Source organism: Aulonocara stuartgranti (genome assembly GCF_965226115.1).
Source record: "Aulonocara stuartgranti genome assembly, chromosome: 3".
NCBI lineage: Eukaryota > Metazoa > Chordata > Actinopteri > Cichliformes > Cichlidae > Aulonocara > Aulonocara stuartgranti.
The window spans coordinates 67,645,647-67,671,997 of NC_138941.1; the positions used below are offsets into that span (position 1 = coordinate 67,645,647).

At 44.4% G+C, this 26,351-nt stretch overlaps 3 protein-coding genes and 1 long non-coding RNA gene across 11 annotated transcripts in view; 1 reads left to right on the forward strand and 3 right to left on the reverse strand.

Annotated features, from left to right (window-relative positions):
- LOC309696107 (uncharacterized protein) overlaps positions 1-26,351 on the reverse strand; it is a 250,663-nt gene that overhangs the window by 96,734 nt on the left and 127,578 nt on the right. The window lies entirely within an intron of this gene.
- Positions 14,871-16,636, reverse strand: LOC309703446. Of its 2 annotated transcripts, none has more exons than XR_014275903.1 (3): positions 16,458-16,636; positions 15,532-15,700; positions 14,871-15,370 (listed from the first exon to the last, which is right to left on the reverse strand). It is a non-coding gene; the product is annotated as an uncharacterized lncRNA (long non-coding RNA). The 2 variants fall into 2 exon arrangements; XR_014275904.1 differs by lacking the exon at positions 16,458-16,636 and adding an exon at positions 15,831-15,892.
- LOC309703444 (sterile alpha motif domain-containing protein 3-like) lies at positions 16,737-19,584 on the reverse strand. Of its 4 annotated transcripts, XM_082528251.1 has the most exons (6): positions 18,878-19,584; positions 18,799-18,822; positions 18,022-18,217; positions 17,773-17,934; positions 17,210-17,297; positions 16,737-17,119 (listed from the first exon to the last, which is right to left on the reverse strand). In XM_082528251.1, exons 1-6 carry the CDS (start codon positions 18,969-18,971, stop codon positions 16,928-16,930), a joined length of 756 nt encoding a protein of 251 aa, XP_082384377.1. In that variant the 5' UTR covers positions 18,972-19,584; the 3' UTR covers positions 16,737-16,927. The 4 variants fall into 4 exon arrangements, 3 of the variants coding, with proteins under 3 accessions (XP_082384377.1, XP_082384378.1, XP_082384379.1); XM_082528252.1 differs by lacking the exon at positions 18,799-18,822; XM_082528253.1 differs by lacking the exon at positions 17,773-17,934.
- The window catches only part of LOC309694220 (uncharacterized protein), a 46,963-nt gene continuing 40,656 nt past the window's right edge, over positions 20,045-26,351 (forward strand). For all 4 annotated transcript variants that reach the window (XR_014272824.1, XR_014272825.1, XM_082514091.1 and 1 more), the window contains exon 1: positions 20,045-20,333. The gene's annotated coding sequence lies outside the window, so the exon portion shown is untranslated. The remainder of the gene's footprint in view (positions 20,334-26,351) is intronic.

Consider the following 26,351-nt stretch of genomic DNA (forward strand, 5'->3'; position numbering starts at 1 on the left):
TTGGGAAGCGCATCTGTAACCGGAAGGTCGCCAGTTCGATCCCCGGGCTCTCTGTCCTGGTTGTTGTGTCCTTGGGCAAGACACTTTACCCTACTTGCCTACTGGTGTTGGCCAGAGGGGCCGATGGCGCGATATGGCAGCCTTGCTTCTGTCAGTCTGCCCCAGGGCAGCTGTGGCTACAACTGTAGCTGCTTCCACCAGTGTGTGAATGTGAGAGTGAATGAATAGTGGCATTGTAAAGCGCTTTGGGTGCCTTGAAAAAGCGCTATATAAATCCAATCCATTATAAAAAGCGTGTTTCAAGGGCATCCAATAAGAAGTCATTCTGAAACCATACACATTGGCAAGAAGAAGAAGTACCATCAATGTTGACAATCATTAATCAGAATCAGAATACTTTATTCATCCCGAGGGAAATTAGGGTTACAGCAGGCAGCACGCTAATGGCACATGCGCACTCACAAAGGAACCTTCTGACCAACTTTACACAAGTTGGGCAGACATGTCAGAAAGGTAGGCTGATAGGAAAAAACAACGGAAATACACTACATGAGGTAAGAGGAGGAGAAAAAAAACTCCACTCAGACTGAGCTCCTAGTGGGAGAACAGTTTGATAACAGAAAAAACACCTCAGCACAAAAGCACATGACTATCAATACACCATAGAAACACAAGACAAGCAACAGGGGCGGGTTGTCATGGTCCTGGGTCTTTTGACCCAGCGTTTTAAGTTTGAGTTTATTTTGTTCATTAGGTTATCTAAGTTCATTTGGTTATTAGACTCCTTGTGTTTTCTTCCCCTGTATTTAAGCTTCCCCTCACCCTTCGTGTTTCATGCTGCGTGTCTTATGTTATCAAGTTTGTATTATTATGCCTAAGTGTTTCTAGTTATTATTTTCCCCTCGTGTTTCCAACCATGTTAAATCTCCCCTGCTCTTCATGCGTTTCATGTCTGTGTCTTACGTTGTCAAGTTCGGGTTGTCATGTCTATGTCTCATTATGTTTCCTGTTTTATTGTGAAGAGGTCTGGTGTTCTGTGTTCATCATGTTCAGTTTTACTCTCCCACTGTGACGTCATTATGTTCATGTGTGCCAGCTGTTTCCTCATGTGTCTCCACTTCCCCTAATCACCTCCTGTGTATTTAAGTCCTCTGTTTTCAGTGTGTGATTGTCAGGTCGTCTGTTGTCCACGCCATGTTTCCTATGCCATGCTTCCAAGTTTCTTGTCTAGGTTTTTCTTATTGTTTGTTTAGATTTCCCAGTTTAGGTTTGTGTTAATTTTGCTTCAGTTTGCCTTGCCCTTTGTTTGTACCTTTTTTACCAGCCATATTAAACGGCTCACTTTTTGTTAACATTCAAGTTTTGTTCCCTGTTCCTTGGAGTCTGCATTTTGGGTCCTTTTTCAATTCATACAGTCTGCCCTCGCCAGACTGTGACAGAACGACCTGACCAGTCATGGACCCAGCAGATTCAGCTCTCACCGAGTGTCTGGAGGAGATGGCTCGCATCCAAGCGATCCTCGACTGCGTCCTTACAGCGCCCGATTTGAAGAGCAAGCTTGTGATGGTCAACGTTGCGGAAGCTATTATGGAGAGGGCTCCCTGTCTCCTTCAGCTCCCGGGCTCACCTGCTATAGTGGATGCTTTTACAAGGGTAAAAGAGATGCTGCAGGCCCAGGAACTGTCGAGTCAGGAAATGGCTTCCAGCACCCACCAGTCTCAACAACCCCACAATCAGTCATCTCCATTGCTGCCTCCGGAACCTGAGTGTGTTCGTGTCGGTTCGCTGAGATTCGCCGCAGCGTCACCACCTTTCAGCTCACCAGTTTCCACGCCCTCATCACAGTCTCGCCATACTCTTGCCACGGTCCAGTGCGAGGAAGCACTGGACGCCATAGATTTGGACTACGACGAACGTCAGTCAATATTCAGCGCTATATTGGAGGAGGAGCTCCGGTGGAAGCCATGGCTCATTCCAGAGCACGAGCACTCTTTCCGTGGGACTCGACTGGCTCTCGGGGGTCCCCGGAGTTACCAGGGACTTCCACCCATTGCTCCGCCGTCTTCCACTCTCAAGAAAAAGCGGCGTGCGCGCCACCGACGCTCCTCACCACAAACGAAAGTGAGTGACTATATTTTGGCTCCTCATGTTTTTTCTCAGGAGGATATTAAAACTAACACTGCCTTACCAGTTCATGAGCCTGGCTATAATGAGACTGTTTATGATTTTGATGTTGCTAAGACTGAGAATATTTCGGCCGAGTCTTCCACGGAATATCTTATCCCTCTGCACAATTACCTAGCATCCCTGTGTATTGATCATGCTACGAACTTTGCTTCCAAGAAGCCAAATTATAAGACATTTTGCACTGGAAGTGCTAGCCATGAGGCTCAGCTAAGCCACTGTGGGACCGAGATCCAGGCCAGGTTGGAGCCAGGGGCTGAGGTGCAGTTTGTGCAGCCTTTTCCAGTGTCGGCTGGAGGGCCCGAGGAGCCCGTCCAGCCTCCTGCCACGTCAGCTGGGGGGCCCGAGGAGCCCGTCCAGCCTCCTGCCACGTCAGCTGGGGGGCCCGAGGAGCCCGTCCAGCCTCCTGCCACGTCAGCTGGAGGGCCCGAGGAGCCCGTCCAGCCTCCTGCCACGTCAGCTGGAGGGCCCGAGGAGCCCGTCCAGCCTCCTGCCACGTCAGCTGGAGGGCCCGAGGAGCCCGTCCAGCCTCCTGCCACGTCAGCTGGAGGGCCCGAGGAGCCCGTTCAGCCTCCTGCCACGTCAGCTGGAGGGCCCGAGGAGCCCGTTCAGCCTCACGCCACGTCAGCTGGAGGGCCCGAGGAGCCCGTTCAGCCTCACGCCACGTCAGCTGGAGGGCCTGAGGAGCCCATCTGGCCACCTTCTGCTTCACCACCTGTGGTTGCAGCGCCACCTCCTGCGGCTCCTGTGCCGACGCCTGCAGGACCACCACCTGCTGCGCTACTGCTTGCTGCTTCTACGCCTCAGCCTGAGGACGACGCCTCACCTGGTTCTGCCACACCTCAGTCTGAGAACTCATACAAACTCATTTCACCCACTATAGACTGTGTGTTGCTGCAACTTGAAAAGCAACCTGCCTCGTCAGCTGGAGGGCCCGAGGAGCCCGTCCAGCCTCATGCCTCGTCAGCTGGAGGGTCCGAGGGGACCGTTCAGCCGCCATCTGCGGCCGCCTCGTCATCGGCTGGTCCAGCTTCAGCCTGTGCTTCGCCTGGTCCAGCTTCATCAGAGTCTTCATCCTCGCCTGGTCCAGCTTCATCAGAGTCTTCATCCTCGCCTGGTCCAGCTTCAGCCTGTGCCTCGCCTGGTCCGGCTTCATCCGAGTCTTCGTCCTCGTCTGGTCCGGCCTCAGCCTGTGCCTCGCCAGGCCCAGCCTCATCAGAGCCTTCAGCCTCGCCAGGCCCAGCTTCTGCCTGTGCTTCGCCTGGTCCGGCCCCGCCGTCGTCTGGTCCTGCCTCGCCTGATCCTGCCACGACCCAGCCAGTGGTCGACGCCACGCCTCTGCTCGTCTCGCCTGCCAAGCCACGTCCAGCATGGCTATTTCCGGGGCCTGTCAAAACAGTCTGTTCACGGAAACCCACCAAACCACCCGACGGGTCTTGTCCACGTCGCCGCCGGCCGCCAGCCAAGCCGCCCAACGGGTCTTGTCCACGTCGCCGCCGGCCACGAGCCAAACCGCCAGAGTGTGGCCAGCCATACCTGCTTCGCCACTGCCGCCTTCCTCATGGCCGACCCCCTGAACCCTTGAACTATGGACTACTGTGCCATCGGCCTCCAGGTCGGCCACCTGAACTACTCCGCCATGAACTCCTTTTCTGCCGAGATCATGGTCGCCCTCCTGAAACAGGGTCTCGGACTCTTAAGCCCTTGTGTTTGGACTGAGTGCTTCAGATTCTTTGTTTTTGTGGTTTTGTTTCAGGCCCTCCGTCCTGGACCCCCGCCGCCCGCCCTGGGTGGGTTGTTTTGGTTTTGTTTCATGTTTGTTTTCTTGTTGCTGCATTTCTTTGTTCATGGTTTTGGGCGTCTGGAATCCGCCCTTGAAGGGGGGGCTCTGTCATGGTCCTGGGTCTTTTGACCCAGCGTTTTAAGTTTGAGTTTATTTTGTTCATTAGGTTATCTAAGTTCATTTGGTTATTAGACTCCTTGTGTTTTCTTCCCCTGTATTTAAGCTTCCCCTCACCCTTCGTGTTTCATGCTGCGTGTCTTATGTTATCAAGTTTGTATTATTATGCCTAAGTGTTTCTAGTTATTATTTTCCCCTCGTGTTTCCAACCATGTTAAATCTCCCCTGCTCTTCATGCGTTTCATGTCTGTGTCTTACGTTGTCAAGTTCGGGTTGTCATGTCTATGTCTCATTATGTTTCCTGTTTTATTGTGAAGAGGTCTGGTGTTCTGTGTTCATCATGTTCAGTTTTACTCTCCCACTGTGACGTCATTATGTTCATGTGTGCCAGCTGTTTCCTCATGTGTCTCCACTTCCCCTAATCACCTCCTGTGTATTTAAGTCCTCTGTTTTCAGTGTGTGATTGTCAGGTCGTCTGTTGTCCACACCATGTTTCCTATGCCATGCTTCCAAGTTTCTTGTCTAGGTTTTTCTTATTGTTTGTTTAGATTTCCCAGTTTAGGTTTGTGTTAATTTTGCTTCAGTTTGCCTTGCCCTTTGTTTGTACCTTTTTTACCAGCCATATTAAACGGCTCGCTTTTTGTTAACATTCAAGTTTTGTTCCCTGTTCCTTGGAGTCTGCATTTTGGGTCCTTTTTCAATTCATACAGTCTGCCCTCGCCAGACTGTGACACGGGTAAAGGGTAAGAGAGAGCCGGTGTAGACAGCGCATCCGGTCCTGCAGCATCTGTGCTGGTCCAGTTGACTGCTATCTTCCCCGGTAGGGCACAAGCATCGAAGGCGTTGGAAAGGGAGGGGGGATGAGTGAGTGCTTATCAGTGTGTGTGTGTGTGTGTGTGCATGTCCATAGTTTAGCTGAGACTGTGTCCTTCGGCCTATCAGGCTAAGTAAACAGTCCTCCAGCCAATCCACGTGTCCTTGCATGGGATGGGAAGAATAGCCGTAACACAGTCATTATCAGGGAGTGATTGTTCGGCTCCAGCCTTGGGCCTGCAGCTGGCGCCGTGATGGGGATCCGCAATGTTTATGTTGGTTTTGTTAATTTCCATGCGAGCAGCCCAGGAGAATTTTTCAGGCTGCTCTTTAACACTCCGACAGTGGCCTCTCGATCTCCCGTTGGAGAGTCGCGAGCCTCCCCATGATGGTATCAAACTTCTGTTCCATGGTGTTATCGTTCTTTTGATTCTGAGACCTCACAACTGCAGTGATCCGTTCCGCGATGTTTTCCAACTGTCGCTCAAGGGTCTCATTTTGAGCAGGCCTCTCTCTGATGTTTCCCCTCATACGCTCAATGGTGTTGTTTTGAGCCTTCACAGCAGCTGCAAGCGTCTCCAAGGTGTTGACCATATTACGTTCGTTGTGAGAGGTTGCGCCTCGTTCCATTTCGATTCCAGCGGGCAGCCTTGGAATCAAAATGGAACGAGGACACAGTGTCCTTCTGAGTCCATTTCAGAGTGCATAAGGTTCCCATTAAATTTGTTCTTCAGAGTAATAACTCCTGCCGATCTTTCTGATCCATTTGAGAATCATAGTTCCTTGCCCCACCATGTTTTCCAAAAAGCAGTATCCTTAATAACAGAGTGATTCTTGAAAAAAACAAAACAAAGTCAGTATTCTGTTGATTTGCAAAAAGAAACAAAGCTTTTCTCTTAACAGTGTCTCTTAAACCCCTGACAATAAGAGAACAAAGTGATATAGACAGTGCGGCTTTAACACAAAATAATGAACAGTTTACTTCCCTTAATTAACATAGAACTGGTATTAACATTTATCCTGAACCTCAAAATTATAAATAACTCAATTCAATTCAATTTTATTTATATAGCGCCAAATCACAACATAAGTCGCCTCAAGGCGCTTCATAGATACAGAGAAAAACCCAACAATCATATGACCCCCTATGAGCAAGCACTTTGGCAACAGTGGGAAGGAAAAACTCCCTTTTAACAGGAAGAAACCTCCGGCAGAACCAGGCTCAGGGAGGGGCGGCCATCTGCTGCGACCGATGTCAACTCCTTTGACACCTGTAACTTTATACCTCAAGGAGGGCATGAAACCTCCATCAACGCAGGTGCAGCTTGATCCTCAGGATAAGTGAGCGTTGGGTGCACCTCTTTCCCTTCAATGATTACACGGACCCCGGCAAAGTGAGCTCCTTTTCCTTCTTTCCTTGCTGCATCAATAAGAGGCCAAAGCTTCTCTTGAATTGCTCTGTCTGCAGAGGACAGATCTGTCATGATCCTGGGTCCTTTTGACCCAGCGTTTTGTGTTTTCTCTTCGTGATTGTGGTTCTGTTAATTCTCTGGTTAGTGTTTACTCTGTTCTGCCCGTGTGTTCCTGTATCTAGTCTGCGTTTCTTAGTTTGTGTCTTTTCTTGTGTAAATTCCTGTTTTATTGTGAAGGTCTGTGTCTTATGTGAGTGTTTGCAGTTTGCCTCCCTAGTCTCGTCATGTTAATCACTCCCAGCTGTGTTCCCACCTGTATGTACGTAATCTCCCTGTGTTCTCTGAGTGTATTTAAGTTGTGTCTTCTGTCATAGTACCGTATTTTCACGACCATAAGGCGCACTTAAAAGTCTTAGATTTTCTTCAAAAAGTGCGGCGCGCCCTATAGCGCGGTGCGCCCTATGTGTTGTAAGGAGGACGTAGTAGAGAACACCATGAGAACGTTAAAGGGTGAAGTGTGGGCGTTGATCGTATATACCGGGACAATCGCACATACCTGTATAAAAGAACAGGTATGTGCATTATGCAGGACATCGTTGTTTTAACAACCCTGAAAATGGCAAAGAGACACGCTTATGAAGCACAGTTTAAACTGAAGGCCATCAGCTACGCGGAGGAACATGGAAATCGAGCAGCAGCGAGAGAATTTAAGATTAACGAATCGATGGTTCGCAAATGGAGGAAGCTGGAAAACAAGCTCCGGCAGGTCAAGAAAACGCAGCTGAGTTTCCGCGGACATAAGGCGAGGTGGCCCGAGTTGGAGGAAAGACTCGAGCGGTGGATCATCGAGCAAAGAGCGAGCGGGAGAAGCGTTTCGACGGTCACCATTCGGCTAAAAGCAGTTTCACTAGCTGAAGAGATGAACATTGAACATTTCCAAGGAGGTCCGTCTTGGTGCTTTCATTTTATGAAACGGTGCCATTTTTCCATCCGGACCAGGACTACGGTAGTGCAGCAACTTCCAGCGGATTATAAGGAAAAGCTGGCCATCTTCCGCTCCTACTGCAGCAAACACATCGGCGACAAACACATCCAGCCCAGCCACATCACAAACATGGACGAGGTCCCGCTCACTTTTGACATCCCGGTGAGTCACACTGTGGAGAAGAAGGGGACCAGCACGGTAGCGATACGCACAACGGGGTATGAAAAGTTTTCTTTTACTGTTGTGCTTGGCTGCCATGCTAATGGACAGAAACTGCCGCCTATGGTGATTTTTAAGCGAAAGACTTTGCCTAAAGAGAAGTTTCCAGCAGAAATCATCATTAAGGCAAATGAAAAGGGCTGGATGGATGAGGAAATGATGAGTGACTGGCTGAGGGAGGTGTATGAAAGGAGACCAGGTGGTTTTTTCCACGCAGTTTCACTAAGAGTGGAAGGCAGCGTCGGGCGAGTTACGCCACAATTTGCCAATGGATTGTAGATGCTTGGGCTAACATGTCTGCTGGCACAGTTGTTCGAGCTTTCGCAAAAGCCGGCATCGTTTCCGAGGAGCCGCACGGCACGGAAAGTGACTCTGACAGTGAAGAATGTGAACTTGGCATGTTTGATGGAGATTTAGCGCAGCTGTTCAATTCAGACACAGAGGATGAGGACTTCGATGGGTTTGATTGATGATAAAAATGTGAGTACCAAACTTTGTTTTGCTCCTGCTTTATTTTTAAATACGCACACTTGTATGCTTGTGTGTTGTTGATGATGACGATTACTGGTAATAAAAATGTGAGTACCAAACTCAGTTTTGCTCCTGCTTTATTTTTAAATATGCACACTTGTATGCTTGTGTGTTGTTGATGATGACGATTACCGGCAATAGAAATGTGAGTAAGGTACCGAATTCAGGTTTGCTCCCGCTTTATTTTTAAATACGCATACGGTACTTGTATGCGCCCTATGGTCCAGTGCGCCTTATGTGTGTGTTAAATACAGTAAGGGCACACATAACTGAGACTGCGCCTTTTAGCACAGTGCGCCTTATGGTCGTGAAAATACGGTAATTGCTGGTTCGTCTGTGTTATTTCCCTTCCACCCTTCTGTGTTGATTCTCTGGTCATTCTCCCTGCAAGTCAAGTTCGTATTCCGGTTAGTGTTTTATTTAGTTTTCCCAGTTTAGAGTTGTCACCGTTCTGTTCCTCGCCACCCTGTCTGTTGTACCTTTTGGTTGCAAATAAACTCACCCTCCACTTCAGCAGCCTGCAGTTTGGATCCATTATTATTCACACCGGCAAACCGTGACAAGATCTTCAGTGAACCTCATGTAATTTTCTTTCAGAAAGGAGCAATTTTTAGCTTTCCTCCAGATCGGTCGCGAGCTGATCTTATCACAAATAGAATGATAACCAGCCTTGGTTTCTTCTGAATTTCGCTGTAGTGGCCCAGGGAATGAACTACATCAATGCTGTTTTTTAATCCTGCACTTGTTTCCCCGGCAACAGTGCAGCAGATGTCAAGTACTTTTCTGGTGATGTCTTCTTGCTTTTGCTCAGGGACACCTGAGAGCCTGAGATTTCATCTCCGATGGTATCGTTCAACTTCGTTGACCTTCAGTTCTACTTGTGAAAAAACAGCAGCAGATTGTCTCAAGTAGATTTAATTGTTTGGGTGACATTCTTCAAAGATTCTACTTCCAAGAACATGGTCTCGATGTTAACAGTATTCTTGCTGATCATAGCCTCAAGCCTCCAAGCATTTCGTGATACACAGTCATATTTACATTATTTGTACAGTATGAATGATTTGCTTTGGTACCTGGTCAAACTTCAGTTCTCTGTCTGCCTGGCTCTGTTTCTCCAATTAGTGAGTTGGAGAAAGTTTCTCCAACATTTTCACTGTTTTTCGCTTCACGCTGCAAGTCACACTTGTGTTTACGCTGAGCAGAGACGGCAAACAGAGCCTTGCATTTTCGCCCCTCCCCCCTCTGCTCAGCGCTGAGCTGAGGGGGCGGGGCGGTAGTTACACTCGCAACAGCAGTAGCACACAACAAGAGCAGGAGGGAGAGAGAAAGAAAGCGAGCCGGGAGCAACAAGAGAGAACACCGTCTCATTGGAAAGGTACAGTAAAGAAAATGAGTGACACCAAGAAAAGAAGCAAAGTCTGGAACCATTTCAGTCTTACTGACAAAACAAAGGCAGAGTGTAGAGTCTACAAGAAAAGGATATCATATAGAGCCGGCTCCACAAACAACATGCATAGGCACCTCAGAACTGTCCACCCATCAGTGCAATGGGAAGATTAAACGCAGTCAGTTGAGTGTGACATTAATATTTGTCAATGACAACCTTTCCCTTAATTAAAGATCTGGGCTTGTCGCTGGGCGTGTTCCTTTTTGAAGGACATTTCTGTACCCTTTAGGCTTGGTACATTTTTGTACCTTATGAAGTTGTACCATCTGAAGTACAATCATGTACTTTCCTAAGACATAAATGTACCTTCAAACTATAGTACAGAAATGTTCCCTTGAAAAGGGTACAATAGGGTACCTATGAGGGTAAGCCCCAGCGACAACCTATTTCGTACCTAAAGAGACAAAAATGTACCCCAATAGTCCAAAATATTTGGTTATTTAACCATTTATTTTCGATAATAGAATCACATCAAAGCATTTAAACAACCACAGGAATACCTCCTTGATTACATTCGTATATTGCCATAGGACATGTCAAGAAAAATACATTCATTTAAAAAAAGTAAACAATCACATAAAGACATTAAACACCTGGGCCCTGTTTCAGGAAGCCGGTTTAGAAAACTCAGAGTGAAAAACGATACGCAGGGTTGAGTAACCCCGAACTGTCCAACTCGGAATATTCGGTTTCAGAAAGGCTGATAACAAGTAGTTCAGTCAACGCGGAGTTGCTTTAACCCCAAGTGAAGCGCGCGGACGAGGATACATAAAGCCCTGATCAGTGGAGCACAGATTAAGCGAGTCACCATGGAGACAGAGGGAAAGAAGGCGCGGTCAATGTATTTTACAGCGCTTGAGGCCGAAATTCTGATGGCAGCATATGCCGATAACATGCAAATTCCGCGGAAAAAAGTAACACAGCGACAGCTGCAAAAGAAAGTGAGCATGCATGGCAAAACATAGCCGACAGAGTCAATGCGTGAGTGTTAATTTAAACATTGATCTAGGGATTTCCACCCATTTAACACGTTATTTTATCATATGTTATTTTATTTGTTATTTTATACATTTTATTTTGTGACGTGATGTGAGCGCAGGTGCAACCCAACAGGCCCCAAACGTTCCTGGCAGCAAGTAAAAATGAAATATAAAAATATAGTCCAAACAGGTAAGGTGTAATTGTATTATGAGCCATAGTGCTTGGTCTGTTTGTCCGATGTAAATCAATTGCAGTTAGAGGCTACATTAATTTTCTGTCTGTAAGCACTTATTGAAATTATCTGAGCACATTACAAGTACATATTTGCTTACTCTGTATGCTCAAATGTGACCCGTTATAGCCAACAGAAAAAAAGCGGAGGCCCGAAAAACAGGTGGGGGTCCTCCACCACCACCACCACTCACAGAGGCTGAGCAGTTGGCCCTCAGCCAAAACAGTGGGCGCCCTGTGGCCGAAGGCATCTCTGCGGGGACATCCTCTGAGGCAATAACCCCGCAAGACACAAGTGCCTACATAGGGGGTAAATTCAAAATAATACATGATGTGCATACATCCTTTCTTCACAGTCACCTTTGCAGTGCTACTCATTCATTTGATAAACTCTTTACCATAATGGATTATTTTGTAGTGAAGTTATTTTCCTACTGATTTTGCTTTCCCTCAGTCTTGGTTGTCTTTGAGAGCATAATGACAATGAAGTGTAAGGTGATTGGTATGTTTGTTAATTGCCATTTGGTCCCTTGTAAGTTATAAGTGACCTGTATAAACCTCATATTCTATCAGTTGATGGTGATGGTGTACTGCATCTGGTGCAGCCTCCTGTTGAGCCAGACCAACATGCAGTTGTGAGTAATACTCCACAGATTATATGAGTTTACAGTAGAACAGCAATGTTGTTCATTTCTTTACTACAGGAAAATAATGAAGAAACATTGACAGCTGTTACAGAGGAGGAAGCAACAGAGACACTTTATGAGGTTTACATCTTTTAATACTTTGTGTACAGGAAACACAGGTGACCAATAAAGCCAGTTGAACAAAAAAATCTGTTTATTCTTCTTTCAACATGTTGAGGTGATGGGTCAAAAGAAATGATTGTGACATATGGTGTCTCTGACTGCTCTTCCATCTTGTATGTCCGTGGGAGGGTCAGGATGTTCATGGTTTGGATCACTGCTGTTTGGTTCAGAAGGACAGTGTTCTCCTCTAATTGTGGCAATGTTGTGAAGAATCACACATGCCACAATAATGTCACATGCCCTTTCTGGGGTGACCCTGAGTCTTTGCAGGCACTGGAACCGGGCCTTAAGCATTCCGATAGTCATTTCAACTCTGGCTCTTGTCCTGCAATTAGCCAGATTATATCGCTGCTGTGGGCCCGGTTCAGGGTCAGAGTAAGGGGTAAGCAAATAGGGTAAACATGGATACCCCCTATCACCAAGCAAGTAGCCAGTGAACTCTCCTAAGACAGAAGGATACACTTCAGTTCAAATGTCCCTGAAGCAATTGATCTTTATATATTTTAAAGTATTCTCAACTCACCATGTCCAAATTTTGTGCTCAGTGTACATTCACGGAATATTTGTGAGTCATGGACAGAGCCTGGCCACTTGGCTTCCACATTTGTGATAATGTTGGTAGCATCACATATGATCTTCACAGTGCAGAGAACACAAATTAGCATCCATTACTATGATGAAATAATTTGTTAGTTTGAAATGCTACAGGGAACTATGTACCTGTACATTAATGCTGTGGAAAGACTTCCTGTTCACATAGTCCCCTTCATTTACTGAAGGAGCAATGATTGGAATGTGAGTACCATCTATACAGCCAATCACGCCTGGGAACCCTGAAAATAAATGTAAAATTTAAGTAGTAGTTCAAGTATCACCACATCATAAATTAAGTTTTGGTCATCCTGATACCTGCAATTTTGTGGCATCCCTCTTTGATAAATCTTGTGGGTCTATGACCGGGGAACACCACAAACGTGTACAGGAGACGTTTCAGTGCAACTGTAACATTCCTGACTGCCCGACAGACGGTAGCCTTGGAAACGTGCTCAGCGTCACCAATATTATACAGAAAGCTCCCGTTTGCAAAAAACCGAAGTGCAATACAAATAATATGTACAGAACTGAGAGAATGTCCGCGATGTGTCACATGCGTAATATATGGCCTGAGGATGTTATCCAAATAAATTATAGATTGTGCTGAGAAACGGTAACGTTCGCACAGACAATCATCAGGAAATGATAAAATGTCCAAACGCGCTCTGATCACTCTTTCCCGGCGGAGAGCTCTGCGGAGAATTTGGGCTTCACGATCTACTGGCTCTTCAAGGAAGGGACACGCCATGTCTGACACTTCCTACTGTCAGGTTTCCGACAAAGGGGCGGAGACAGTCAGGGTTAGTTGTAGTAAACCTGCTAGGGGGCAGGTTAGCTTCACGGCGTGTGTCGTCATAGTGACTCACTCAGGCTTCAGCTGAACTCGCTTTGTGAAACCGAAAACCCAGAGTTTTCGTTAACTCAGGGTATACTTACTCAGTTTTTCCACTAAACCGGCTTCCTGAAACAGGGCCCAGAACACAATGTTTTGACGGATCACACATGGCGTTGAAAAGAGTGATACTTGGAAAAAGCTGCCTGGCAGTCATTTATTCCACAAGTGATGCTGAAATGAGGCTCATGTGCGTGTACTAACCAAACATGTGTAATCAACTTCCTCAGAGTAAATGTCCTTTTTGAACATTTGTGGAGTAGGGGCATATTTAATAGAGTTGGTTAAGTACCCTGGTGACACTTACTGGCAGGGGTTTGTCTCCCTGGTCTCCTATGTTGACAATGCAGTTCTGAAGAAAGACAAGTGTTTTCTTGAAGTATGCAGGGTAGGTCATGTTGAACACGAAGAAAGTGGAGTATGCTGAGATGTAGGCCTCATCCAGCGAGCAGCATGAGCAAACATCCACTCTTTCAACTGTGACAACACAGCAACACTGTCTTGAGAGGGCAGTTGTCCAACTTTTTTTTTTTTTTTTTTTTTTTTTTTTTTTTGCCTGTCCCGTTTGGCTCTTTTGCCATCAGAATTGTTGTCTAAAGGCAAAGAAAGATGCCCAACGGATTTACTTTACCAAATTGACCATCCCAGCCTTGCCGTAATGGTCCATTTGATTCACCTTTTATTGTTTATTTTATTTTCACTTACTGAATACGGGACAGACTTGACTGGGGGAAAGAAGGGGAGAAAGAAAGAGGGAAAGAGAAACAGCTGAGAAGAGGGACGGGGGAGAAGGGCAAAAGACAAAAACCAACAGAACGGGCAGAAAAAAAAATAAGAAAAAAAATATGCATATATCAAGCACCTGGATCACCTGCTGAGAAAGAAAAAAGAAAAGCAGAAGAGAACAATAGTAATAGAATAAACAACATCACAATGATATATGGGACTATGACAGTAAATACTAAATATTAAACATTATTGTGCAGCACATAAGATCAACAGAACACAGTGTGCTTTGAGGTAGGAGCCAAAAAGAGTGTAGTTTGTGGGTGTGATCACCCGTGTGTACACCTGTGAGCATGGACGCGCTTGTTTTTTTCTTTTTTTTTTTTTTTTTTTTTAAAAAAGGTTCCTTCATGTAATGATCTGCTAGAGGGTGTGGGGGGGCCACAGCCCCGTCCTCCAGGGCATGAAGCAGGTATGGAGGAGATCAAAACTCCAGACATCCAGAGGGCCCCAGAACACAAGAGACCAAGGAAGAAAAACAGAGGGGCAGCTCCGCCACTGTCCCAGAAAGAGCTGAGGAGAGTCCCAGATGAGGGCTCACTCAGCAGCCGCGGAGCAGAAGCCAGGGGGAGTTGCAGTGACGCGCCCGTGAGCTCCACCGGCAGCCAGCCGTGCCTGAGTGACCGAGCCCCAGGCCGAGAGGCCGGGGGCACCCCACCTCCGAAGTGGCCCGAGCGAGCCCCAGGCTCCAGGCCCCGATAAGCGGCCGCCAAGGAGTGAGCCGGTGTGTACCTGGACGCCCATCCCCGGACACAAAGAACCACCAACGCACCGATGTCTGAGGGAGTCCGCCACTGGCAGGGGAAGTGGTGGTAGGGGGTGATAGGCCTCCAAACCTTGGAGGGCCTGAGATGTCCCCAGAGAGGTGGCGCCTGACACCCAACCTGACATATAGACACAGAAATACAGGCACACACATATACAAACATCCATTCCCACCCTCATGCTCTCATAGGGCAGTTCGAATGAAGGATAAGAGTTGGGCAGTTGTCCAACTCTTATCCTTCATTCGAATGGTTGGGTATGGACTCATGGGAGTATTCTGCAGAAGAGGAAGAAAAACATTAGTATACAGTATGTGCCAAGTGGATTTTCAACAGATTCCTCAAATTACCTTCTTTTTTTTTGCTGCAAAACAAAACTGTCTATTCTGATAACCTGTAAACATGGCCCCTACTCCAAACAAAAAGCTTCTTGACCAATGACTGTTGTGGTAGTGTTTGATAAGCTGCTAAAGTTTGACATAATATTCAAGGGCAAAAGCAATCACCCCTGACAGTGACAGTACCTGTGAAGAAGCATTTCCCTAAGGGGACAATAAAGGTCTATCTATCTATATAAACACCAGACAAAACCCAAGAGCACAGCAGCACTGTGGATTAACAGCAGTGTTTCCCCTACATTCACTTAGCTGTGATGCTGAACCGCAGCTGAATTCAGCTCCATGCCAACAACACCGAGAATGAAACTTGTGGCCAAAGGCTATGCATTGCATCATGCATTTACCTCTCCAAGGATGATGAAATCTTCTATCTTCTCCTTGAAGATGGATGGCAAGAGGAGAAGTGCCCCCTCGAAGTCAATTCCTAGGTCATACAGATGCAAATGCACTTCATTAGATTTTGATAGCATGCAAATTCCCATTAACATGCTCTTGACATGGCACTATGGTACATCAATTATCTTTGGAAGAGAGAGCAAATGAAGTGTCACAAAATTTACTATTTGTATGAGGTCAAATTAGCACCTGTAATGTCTTCAGCCAGTGCATTCTCTCTTGCCTCCATGTAGACCTTCTTCAGTGGCAAATCCTTGGTCATTTGAAGAACATTTTGAAGAATAGCAGTGAAGTTTTTGCTAAAGCGGCGACAGATGTTGTCTTGGCAGGGATGCATTAAATCAACCTCATCACACAACTGGAAATGAAAAGAGCAGAATAGACAAAAGAATGACATTTTACATTGAGGATAAACTCAAAATCACAGCTTTAATGCTGGAAGGCAGATCACAAGAAATACAAAACTTAAACCGGGAACAATAACTAACACTTGCAGCGAGACACAGGGAAATCCACGCAGCTATGAGGGAGACTACGATACAGAACTGAGGGAGACGCAGACATAAATACACAGAGGGTTAACGAGGGAAGTGGGAGCACACGGGGAACACAGCTGACACAGATAATCATAACGAGACAGGGCAGGAGTGAACACAACATGACGCATACTGACGAGAGACTGTCAAAGTAAAACAGGAAGTACACAGAGGTTCAGACAGGAGGAGAGAGAGCACGGGGAGAACACAGACATAACAGGCTGGGGAAAACATGGAATAAAACACGAAAGGGGACAAGGGCTCATGAATACATAGAGGGGCACACAGGGGGTGAGAGTCACAAAGGGAAAGCACACAGGGAACAACATAACAGGGCAACTCAGGAAACAGAACCTAAACAGGGAACTGAATACAAAAATACAAGAGAACTAAGAATACTGGGCCAACACCGCCCAGGACCATGACAGACTGGAGATAAATGTAAAGTGCTTTAACCCTTGAACAAAAATTCTAAAGATAATGAACAGATTGATTAATCAGTTAGTACAGAAAATAATAATCAGATTTAGAGACAAAAAAATCATTAGCTGTTTCCCCAATCATCTTAACAATTCTTACCCCTGCAGATGTCCCCAGGAATGGATATCTCTTTAATAGGTCCACAGTACACATTCCTTCAGCTACCTCTCGACGTCTCCATGCAAAGGTTTTTGTCATGCGGTCTTTCACCAGTGCTGTGTCAGGATGTAGCTTCTTGTGCTGATCATTTAGCACCTTGATATGATCATCAACGGAGGCTGCATCTTCCCCCACAAAGGACAAATTCTTTGTCAAAGCATATATCAGTATTATCATAAGTAAACTCTGATACGTTAATGTTACTCGAAATGCGGTAATTTGTACACCAAATGCTTTGAAAAAAATGCAAAAATGTTGAATAGGAATTGCAAGTTGAGCTGACTTTTGTTAAATCAACTGTGAAGTTCCTTTTTCTATGTTAATGTTATCTGTTAACATGTTTCTTTCAATTAATGTTTACTTTTAGCTTTACAGTGAACATAATAAGACTACATATGTTACCTTAGCTCTTAGAGGCTGAGGGTGTGAGGACTTACGAGAGAGGGCTTCAGTCTCTTCAGACAGGAGCTGCTGGATTCCTCTGTGGTCCGATGTTTCTGCGTGCGTCCAAACTTTTCTTTAACCCGGTTCACTTCTTTGTTGCTGATTAGGGGAGCCCGTTCTGCTTTGAACTTTCTCTTGAGTTGGCTGTGCCAGGTGTCCTAGTTGTTTCAAATGTATATAAGTAGTTAATTATGCTTACTTTATATTAATATAATCTATAAAAGAAACAAAAAAGGAGAGGTACTCACATAACCATTTCTGTGTACATCTCTTAAGAAAGGATACTTCACAATCAGGGCTTTGATTACCTGGATGTAGTCTGAGTGGGTTGGGTACCTGTTTCAAACATAAGAAAAACAACCCACAGTACACTGATTACTCTTATCCTTTCCTGGGGGCTTTTCTGTTCTTCAATTCTTCTAATCATATTGTTATTACCGTAAATAGTATGTTGTAGATCAAATCAATGTAGCTAAAGTTGATTTTAATTTTTTAAAAATGGGTGTGGACAAACAGCCACACCTCTCCCAATCTTCATTAATTAATTGACTGCAGTCCTGAATTATTAATTTACTCTTGAGCAAATTCGAAAATGAACACTTTGGATATCATAGTCCAGACATGGTCTGGAGACACAGGATGTATGGTTTTACCACTATTGCCAGTTCATTGGAACCGTGTGTCACGCCAGACTCGAACGCTGGTCTCCAGATTGGGAGGCAGATGGGCTAAGCATTTGTTCTCTGCCTCTCTTACACCAGCAATATTAATATTAAGAAATTAATGTAATTATTCAGAAAGGAACCCTTACATTGTGTACTGTGACAGCATTTCATAAAGAGTCCCAATTATTTTGTTTCGGTACTTCTGTTCTTTCTGGACTGGTTCTTTGAGATCCAAGCGACTCTGGACATCTTGTGGGAATTTTGGAACGGAAATAACTGCAGGCAGTCTATGGCAAGAAGGTATAGAACTGCAATACAGTAGGAAAACAGCATTAACTAGCCATTTTGCAAGTGCTTAAATGCATATGCAAATTTAGACATTTATCGCAACCTACCTCTGGTTTGCTTGGGACACTGGACCTTCAACTGTACCTTCAAATGGGTCGACCGGTTGTAAAGTGATGATGACTTCCTTGTAGCGATTTGTGAAGTCTCTGAACTTCAGCTGCTTTTTGAAAGACTTGTCAAAAAGATATGCAACCATGGTCTCAGTGAGTCCACAGTCTACCGTCTCTCCATCTACATCGTTATCTGAAATATAAAGTACAGTATGAAATAAAAATAAAACCATTTTCAAATTTAGTTTTAAAGTGACATTATGGTCAATACATAATAATAATAATAATAATAATAATAATAATAAGCTATCATTGTGAATCTGTCTATATTCCCCAAAAGGAAGTTACAATTAATTCTCTTGATTAATTGTTAATATAAATTAACTGGTAATATAAAAATGTAAGTAAGTGTAAGTGTCCCTGCGCAGAGCTTACAGCTCTCATATTCGAAAATCCCACTAAGTAGGTGGAATGGTACAAATGTGTACCTTCCATTGTTTAAAATCCCTTTGAGCGGGAAACAAGTTAGATGCCATAAATTTTGCTTAGAAAACGATTTTGTTAATAGCTATATTTACATACTAGCATGTTTTGCGAAATTATTGATTTTTTTACATTGTTGTACACGGTTCGTCACTATTTATTGATAAAACACTCGAATACGGCGGGCAGATAGACGTTGAACATTCCACCAACAGTCTAAATAGTCCACATTTGTACCTTTCTTTGTTTAAAACTTAGCTAACTGCTAGCTTTCGCCCATGTTAAATCTAGCTCTTCGGACTTTTGCTAACTCTACTGTAAAATTACACGTTGTAATTTTTATAAAAACACAAAATCACACCCGACTTACCTCTAAATCTTTGCGCCTCGTCGTCTGACACATCAATGCCTTCTTCCATCAACCTTTTAAGGAGCTCCTTCGTCGATAACCCCCTGAGAGTCATTTTCTGCGTCAACGCTAGTCAGCGCGGAGGCGGAGCACTCATCACTGCTGCCTTTTCGGCCTTTGGGATTAATGCGCGTTGCGAACTTGACACATGAAAATACAACATTGTGGTATTAATGCGCAGTTGTTTAGAAACCGTTATGCTGTCTTGGCGAACTATATTTGTAACTTACAAAATGTAGTCACCGTAACATAAAAATCTGCTTGACATTTTAACTTCCAAAGAACCTCGGTTTAACTTGATGTTGCAAATTCCATAAAAACCTCACAATTAATGAACAATTCTAGGATGTAGTAAAAGCAAAAAAGTAAATGGCCAAACATAACAGTAAAATGATTTCACGTTTTTGAAAGATTTAAAACATTAAAAAAATTATAACTGGAACTTAATAAAATGGAAATGGACCAGTTTTTTTTTAACATCATTTGGTTGTGCCTGCATGTCATTGTGTGTGTGTGTTTTTTAATATAATTTAACATAACTTACACAAAGGTAGGTTACAGATATTCTTTGCATCATAGGATAATTTACGTACAGAGGAGAGGACCAACAGATTTGATTATAACATGTAGCTTTTATGAGCACACTCACATCTCATATGAATTTTACAATTAACCAGGCCGATCCAGATGTTCCCATGCTGACCCATTACCACATTCTGCCACTGTCACTGCAGTACAGGTCAAAATGGTACAGATTTGTACTTTATTTCATATATATATATATATATATATATATATATATATATATATATATATATATATATATATATATATGTATATATACAGGGTTAAAACACATTGTGACGAAGTAAGATGTTTGTTTTGTAGTCCACCTTCTGCACAATGTAGTTTCAACATGCGGACATCCGGTGTCACATTGTTACAGAGAGACGAGTGTAAGGCTGTTCCAATTCTCAGAACCGCTCCTCTCTTTCCCTGAGTACTTAGCAATTCTCCTTCCCAAGATGACGTTTTCTTCGAGGCCAAGGAAAAGAGTTTAGATATGCCCTAATTTTGAAATAACACCTCACGTGGTTACGTTGTTCAGCTGAGTCACGTGACCGCACAGCAACAAATCACAGCAGAGCCGGAAAAGGAGGCGGAGCAAAGTGTGTGTGCAGGAGAGGAGTCGAGCAGAGAGAGCTGCTTTTTCATGAAACGGGAGTAAAGTAGTAAACTTACAGGAACATATACCACTGCCAACGTTGGGATTAATTTCTGCATCGATCTGCACACCCTTGTCTCCTGGATCGTAGCTCAGATCAGCGTGAACCACGTGGGTCTCTGCTCCCTGATTTGTTTAGAAAGACTTCCACCTTCATCACGGAGTTTCTCTCGGTTTGTGGGCTCATAAAAGGTAAACACCGAGCTAACTTTAATGTGGGTTCAGTTTATGCTGTTGATAATAATAGATTGCTTGGTATACATTGGAGTTAGGCAGACTGTAGAGTTTGTGATTGCTTGCAACATTATAATATGGCGGTTGCTAGGGGATAAGAATACATATAGAAAAATATTCTTTAAATGTGAACAAAAGGATGGGGTGCAGGGCAGGAGAACAACCAAACCCCAGGACATGAATCCACGGGTACAAGCGTGGGGGAGGGAAACCAGCCTTTAGAATAGGACTTCATAGGACCGTCTCTGTCTTGTTTCTTTATGTTGTTGTGGGTTCTTAAGAATGACACCATTACTTGAAGATAAGGTATTTTATCGAACTGTGGTTCACATGTAAACAAAGCATCGCCATCACAGTCTACCCCGAGGTAACTCCCTCTGCTCTCTAGCTCCCCCTACAGTCTAGGAGTGTTAACAACATAAAACATGATACTAGGCAAATAAGGATTTGCTGTTATCATTACATCTTCCTTTTTTTTCAACAATAAAATAACATACCTACTTTCACAAACATAAACAGTCTCTATTTGTTTTTTACTCGTTAAACCAGGCTTTGTCAAAGTAACGTTAACAACACAACTAGTTTTCAACAATTATGGTCCATTCAACACTAGTAAACAAACATAGTGAAACTTGCATAGATACTATGACATCATCTTCCAAACAACATGTCAACACATTACATCTGTTCAATCAGTCTAATAGGTGGCTTTACTTGTCTTACAGATCTTCTCAGTGTTTGTTCTTGTGTATGCATAGGTGTTTCAGGTGATAGTGTCTCATGTGTGTGTTGGGGTTGTTCAGCAGCCTCCAACCTCTGCTCCACTACTACTGGTCCCTTAAGAAGATCTCGGCGATTTCTTCTCAGCATAATTCCATCTTCTCTCTGAATGATGTATGATCGTGGTTGATCTTTCCTTAGAACAGTTGCTTTCTGTGCCCATGTGTTGGTTTTGTCTTTGAATCTCACTTGATCCCCAGCATGCAGTTCAGGTAGGTTTTTTGTTCCTCTGTCATAATAGAACTTCTGCTTTGCTTTTTGTTGCTCGTTAAACTTCTTCACGCTGTTTTCCTCTTTTGTTTTAAGCAGATTATCCTGAATGGGCAGGTTTGATCTCAGGCGTCGTCCCATAAGAAGCTGTGCTGGTGACATACCACACTCAAGTGGCATTGTGCGGTATACTAGCAGGCTTTGGTAGAAGTCAGCACCACTATCTCTCGCCTTACTCATCAGCCTCTTCACTGTTTGGACGGACTTTTCCACTAGTCCATTAGATTGTGGGTAGTGCGGGCTTGATGTTGTGTGAACAAAGTCCCATTCTTTGGCAAACTGTCCAAACCTAATATTGGAGAATTGTGGTCCATTGTCTGTGAACACTTCACTTGGCACACCGTGTCGTGCAAATACAGCTTTCATAGAGGTGATTACAGCCTCTGCTGTTGTTGTTTGCAGTCTACATACTTCTGGATACAAAGAGTAGTAGTCTGTGACCACAATATAGTGCCTCCAATATAGACACAAAGAGGTCAGCCCCCACTTTCTGATATGGTCGGTCTGGCACTGGGTGCGGCTTTAGTGGCTCGGCAGGATTGCTTGCTTGATATGTCAGACATGTTGAACAGTTCGACACTTCATTTGTCACATCCTGTTTAATCCGTGACCAGTACATCACCTCACGTGCTCTCCTTTTACATTTTTCCATGCCTAGATACCCTGCTTGTATCTTTTTGAGCATCTCTCCTCGCAGGCTCTTTGGGATGACAATTTTACTTCCCTTGAACACCACATCATCCACTACAGACAGTTCTGCTCTGCAGTTTCAATACTCTTGAATAACAGGTGAGCAGTTTTGCTTACAGCTGGGCCATCCATCTATGATGGTTTTGCGCAGTGTTTGTAACGTTCCATCTTTGCTTGTCTCTGTTCTGATGAGCTCCATCTTCCCTTCTGCAACAGGAAGTGCACTTGTGACCATGCTCACATATGCTCTTACATCATCATCCATCTTGGTGTTTGCTGGCTCATTCGGATCAATAGCTCGGGATAATGTGTCAGCTGTGTACATCAGCTTGCCAGGTGTGTACATCACGTTAAACGTGTAACGTTGCAGCCGGATCATCATTTTTTGGATTCTCAGTGGACAGTCATTTAGTGGTTTTTGGAACAATGCTATCAGTGGCTTGTGGTCACTTTCAACACTGATGGCCTGCCCGGACACAAACTGGTGAAATCTCTCACAGGCGTACGTTATGCTGAGCAGTTCTTTTTCAATCTGTGCATATCTTGTCTCTGCGTCTGTCATGGATCGCGATGCATATGCAACAGGCTGCCACTCATCATACTTCTGCAGAAGAACAGCTCCAAGCCCACTCTGTGATGCATCTGATGAGATCTTAATAGGTCTCATTGGATCATAAAACTTCAGAACTGGTTCCTTTGTAAGCAGATCTTTCAAGTCACGCCATGCTTTCTCATGTTCATGATTCCACTACCATTCGATTCTCTTTTCAGTTAGCTGTCTCAGTGGCGCCATTTTTTCTGAGAGATTGGGTATGAATTTTCCCATGTAGTTTATCATGCCATTAAATCTCTGCACATCTTTCTTGCATTGCGGCCTCGGCATGTTTTCAATTGCAGACACCTTTTGAGGATCTGGTCTGATGCCTTCACTGCTCAGGATATCTCCAACGAATGTCAGTTCCTTCGCCCCAAGCTGACATTTCTCTTTGTTCAGCTTCAGATTGGCTTTTCTGGTTGCTTCAAGAACATTTCTCAGTCTCATGTCATGTTCAGCTTTTGTGCTACCCCACACAATGATGTCATCCATTGACGTGTCTACTCCTTCCAATTGTTCATAGATCATGTGTATTGTCTTGTGATACACCTCAGGTGCTGAAGCAATGCCAAACGGCAGTCGCTGGAATCTACCTGCCAAATGGGCTGTTGAACGTACACAGTTTTGAACTTGCTTCGTCCAGCTTCAGTTGCCAAAATCCTGATGAAGCGTCTAGCTTGCTAAAGTACTTCGCTTTTGCAAACTGTGACATTATCTCTTCTCTTGTAGGTAGTTTGAAATGTTCTCTCTTTATTGCTCTATTCAGATCTCTAGGATCCATGCAAACTCTGAGCTTTCCAGTCTTTTTCTCCACAATAACAAGAGAACTCACCCACTTCGTTGGCTCATCGATCTTTTCAATCACTTCCAGCTTTTCCATCCTGTCCAACTCGGCTTTCAGTGGCTTTTGTAGAGCAAATGGTACTTTGCGGCATGGATGAATGACTGGTGTTACACTTTCATCGACTCTGATTGTGTGTTCTCCAGCAAGGCAACCAAGTCCCTGAAATAGGTCACCATATTCCTTCATCAACTCATTATAGTCCATGTCATCATCAGTTTCCACAACGAGCACTCTTTTCACTAGGTTCAGACTCTCACAGACATGTAACCCTAGTATAGGCTGCACAGTCTTCGGAACCACAATGAATGTTAGCGTGTGCTCCTTGTCTTTGTGTGTCACTTTAACCATGCATTTTCCTTTCACAGGTATTTCTGCACCCGAGTATCCACTCACTTTCACCTTCGTTGCATGCATTTTAGGTCTAGGTCTGATTTTCTTGAACTCTGCTTCTGATATGACATTCACTTGAGCTCCAGTATCCAGCTTGACTTTCATGAGTGTGTCATTCACTTTGAGTGTCATTATCCAGTCCTTTTCACCTGTCTTATTGTCTGTCACTGCAGCTACATAGAGTTCCTCCAGTATGGACTGCACTTTGTTTCAGGGTTTGAGCTTTGCAGCACCTAGCATAATGGTTATTTTTGTTACATGTATTGCATCTTTTCCCATATGCTGGACATTTTTTAGGAGGATGTTGCATTCCGTAGCGACCACAAGTCTTTTCTTTTCTGTCCCTGTTTGCTGGCGATTTCAATTGGAGTTTCATTTCAGCGGCAGCACTCTCCTTTTTGACTCTGAGTGTGTTCTTATTCACAGCATCCACTCTGCAGCTGTCACTAAGCAGTTCTTTAGCTTGTGCCCTCACTGTTTTAGCTGCTCTGAACAGTGTTAATGCTTTTTCCAGGTCAAGATTTTTCTCTCTCAGTAGCCTCTCTCTCAGACCGTTGTCTGGAATCCCGCACACAAGTCTGTCTTTTATCAAAGAATCTGTCAGTCCTCCAAATTCACATGTTTTACTCCTGTTCTGCAGCTCTGTGACATACTGATCTATTGTCTCCCCTGTCTTCTGTACACATGTGAAGAATCTGTGCCTCTCAAATGTCACATTTCTCTTAGGTATGCAGTAAGCCTCAAACTTCTCCATTATTTTATTCAGCTTCATTCCGTCACCATCAGTAAACGCGAAGTTATTATAGACTTCCAGTGCCTCATCACCCACTATATGCAAAAACACTGACGCTTGCTTTTTATCACTTGCCTCGTCAAGTCCAATTGCTGATAGGTACAACGTGAAACGTTGCTTAAATCTTCTCCAATTTTCAGCCACATTTCCAGTCAACTGAAGAATCGGTGGTGGGTGTAAGCCGTCCATGCTTACGTCGCTAGGTCTCTTTTCTCTCCCTCGGCGAGTTAGCTACACTACGTTCACTGCTAAGCTGATCCGTCGGTACTGCTATATTGTAGTCCGTTTCCTTTCTTCAAGTCCATCTTCTGACACCATGTCTTGTTTCTTTATGTTGTTGTGGGTTCTTAAGAATGACACCATTACTTGAAGAGAAGGTATTTTATCAAACTGTGGTTCACATGTAAACAAAGCTTCGCCATCACAGTCTACCCCGAGGTAACGCCATCTGCTCTCTAGCTCCCCCTACAGTCTAGGAGTATTAACAACATAAAACATGATACTAGGCAAATAAGGATTTGCTGTTATCATTACAGTCTCCAGATGCATCCAGGCCTGGCCGTTTTGACTGAGACCGGTGTTCCAGCTTAACTGGCGTGCATATTAACTGGCTTTGGTCGATCAGATGTGTGGCAGCACAGCCGGGGGTGGCATCACGGGCATCGGCAAAACAAAAAAAAAATGCTCGTACTCATGTTGCCCTGACATCATGCCAGTAGATTTTGGGAATGGTGTACGCACCGATCGGTTTTCTACCACCCATTTGCTGGGAGTAAGGGCACCCTGTCAGTGTCACTGCCCGATCCGTACCGGAAACCCGATCAGTACCCCGCATGCGCGAAATGTGTCTACATCCGGTCGAAGCGTTTTACGATAGTTAGGGGTCAGAGTATCTGTTAAGATGTTAAGAATAATAAGTATCTCTTAACATGTTTCCAATGATGAAGCATTTCAATATAATGTAGACAAAAACGAAAAATAAAAAGATAGTTACGGATCAGGACTCTCCGATCCTTATTGCACATGTGCAAAGTCGGACCGTACAAATCGGGTCTACCCAATCCGTACCGCACATGTGCAGGGGTTTTCTTCTTCTTCTCTTCGTTTAATGGCAGTTTACTCCCCAGTGTACAAGGATACTGCCACCTGCTGACCGAGCGAATGAACCCTATTGTAAACTGAATTAGCGTCATTACAAACGTGTGTTAAATTTGATTTAGTGATAGTCGAGTGTGTGGAGAAGATTGATTGGAATAGTGATGATGATGTCCGCTTACACTGTCAATTGTCAGTAAACACTTAATCTGGCTGATGAACCTACACGTGAGATATTACAAAGTCTGCATTATTAACTCTGTAATTAGGCGCCATTCTTCTTATTTTACGGCGCTATTGTTCAATCGGGGGACGCTCTCTGTTGAGGAGAAAAGCATGAATTTGTTTGTAAACAGATTATCCATTGTTTAAATGTCCCGGTAGTCGAAAAGGAGGCAAATCAAATCAAATCACTTTTATTGTCACATTACATGTGCAGGTACATTGGTACAGTACATGTGAGTGAAATTCTTGTGTGCGAGCTTCACAAGCAACAGAGTTGTGCAAAATACAATAACG

Coding starts and splice junctions, on each gene's coding strand:
- LOC309703444 (XM_082528251.1), bottom strand. CDS start 18,971: ATGACTCTCAGGGGGTTATCGACGAAGGAGCTCCTTAAAAGGTTGATG. Junction 18,823..18,877: donor CGAGGCGCAAAGATTTAGAG/GTAAGTCGGGTG, acceptor GTAATTTTACAG/TAGAGTTAGCAAAAGTCCGA. Junction 17,298..17,772: donor ATGCTGTCACAGTACACAAT/GTAAGGGTTCCT, acceptor TGTTTGAAACAG/GTACCCAACCCACTCAGACT.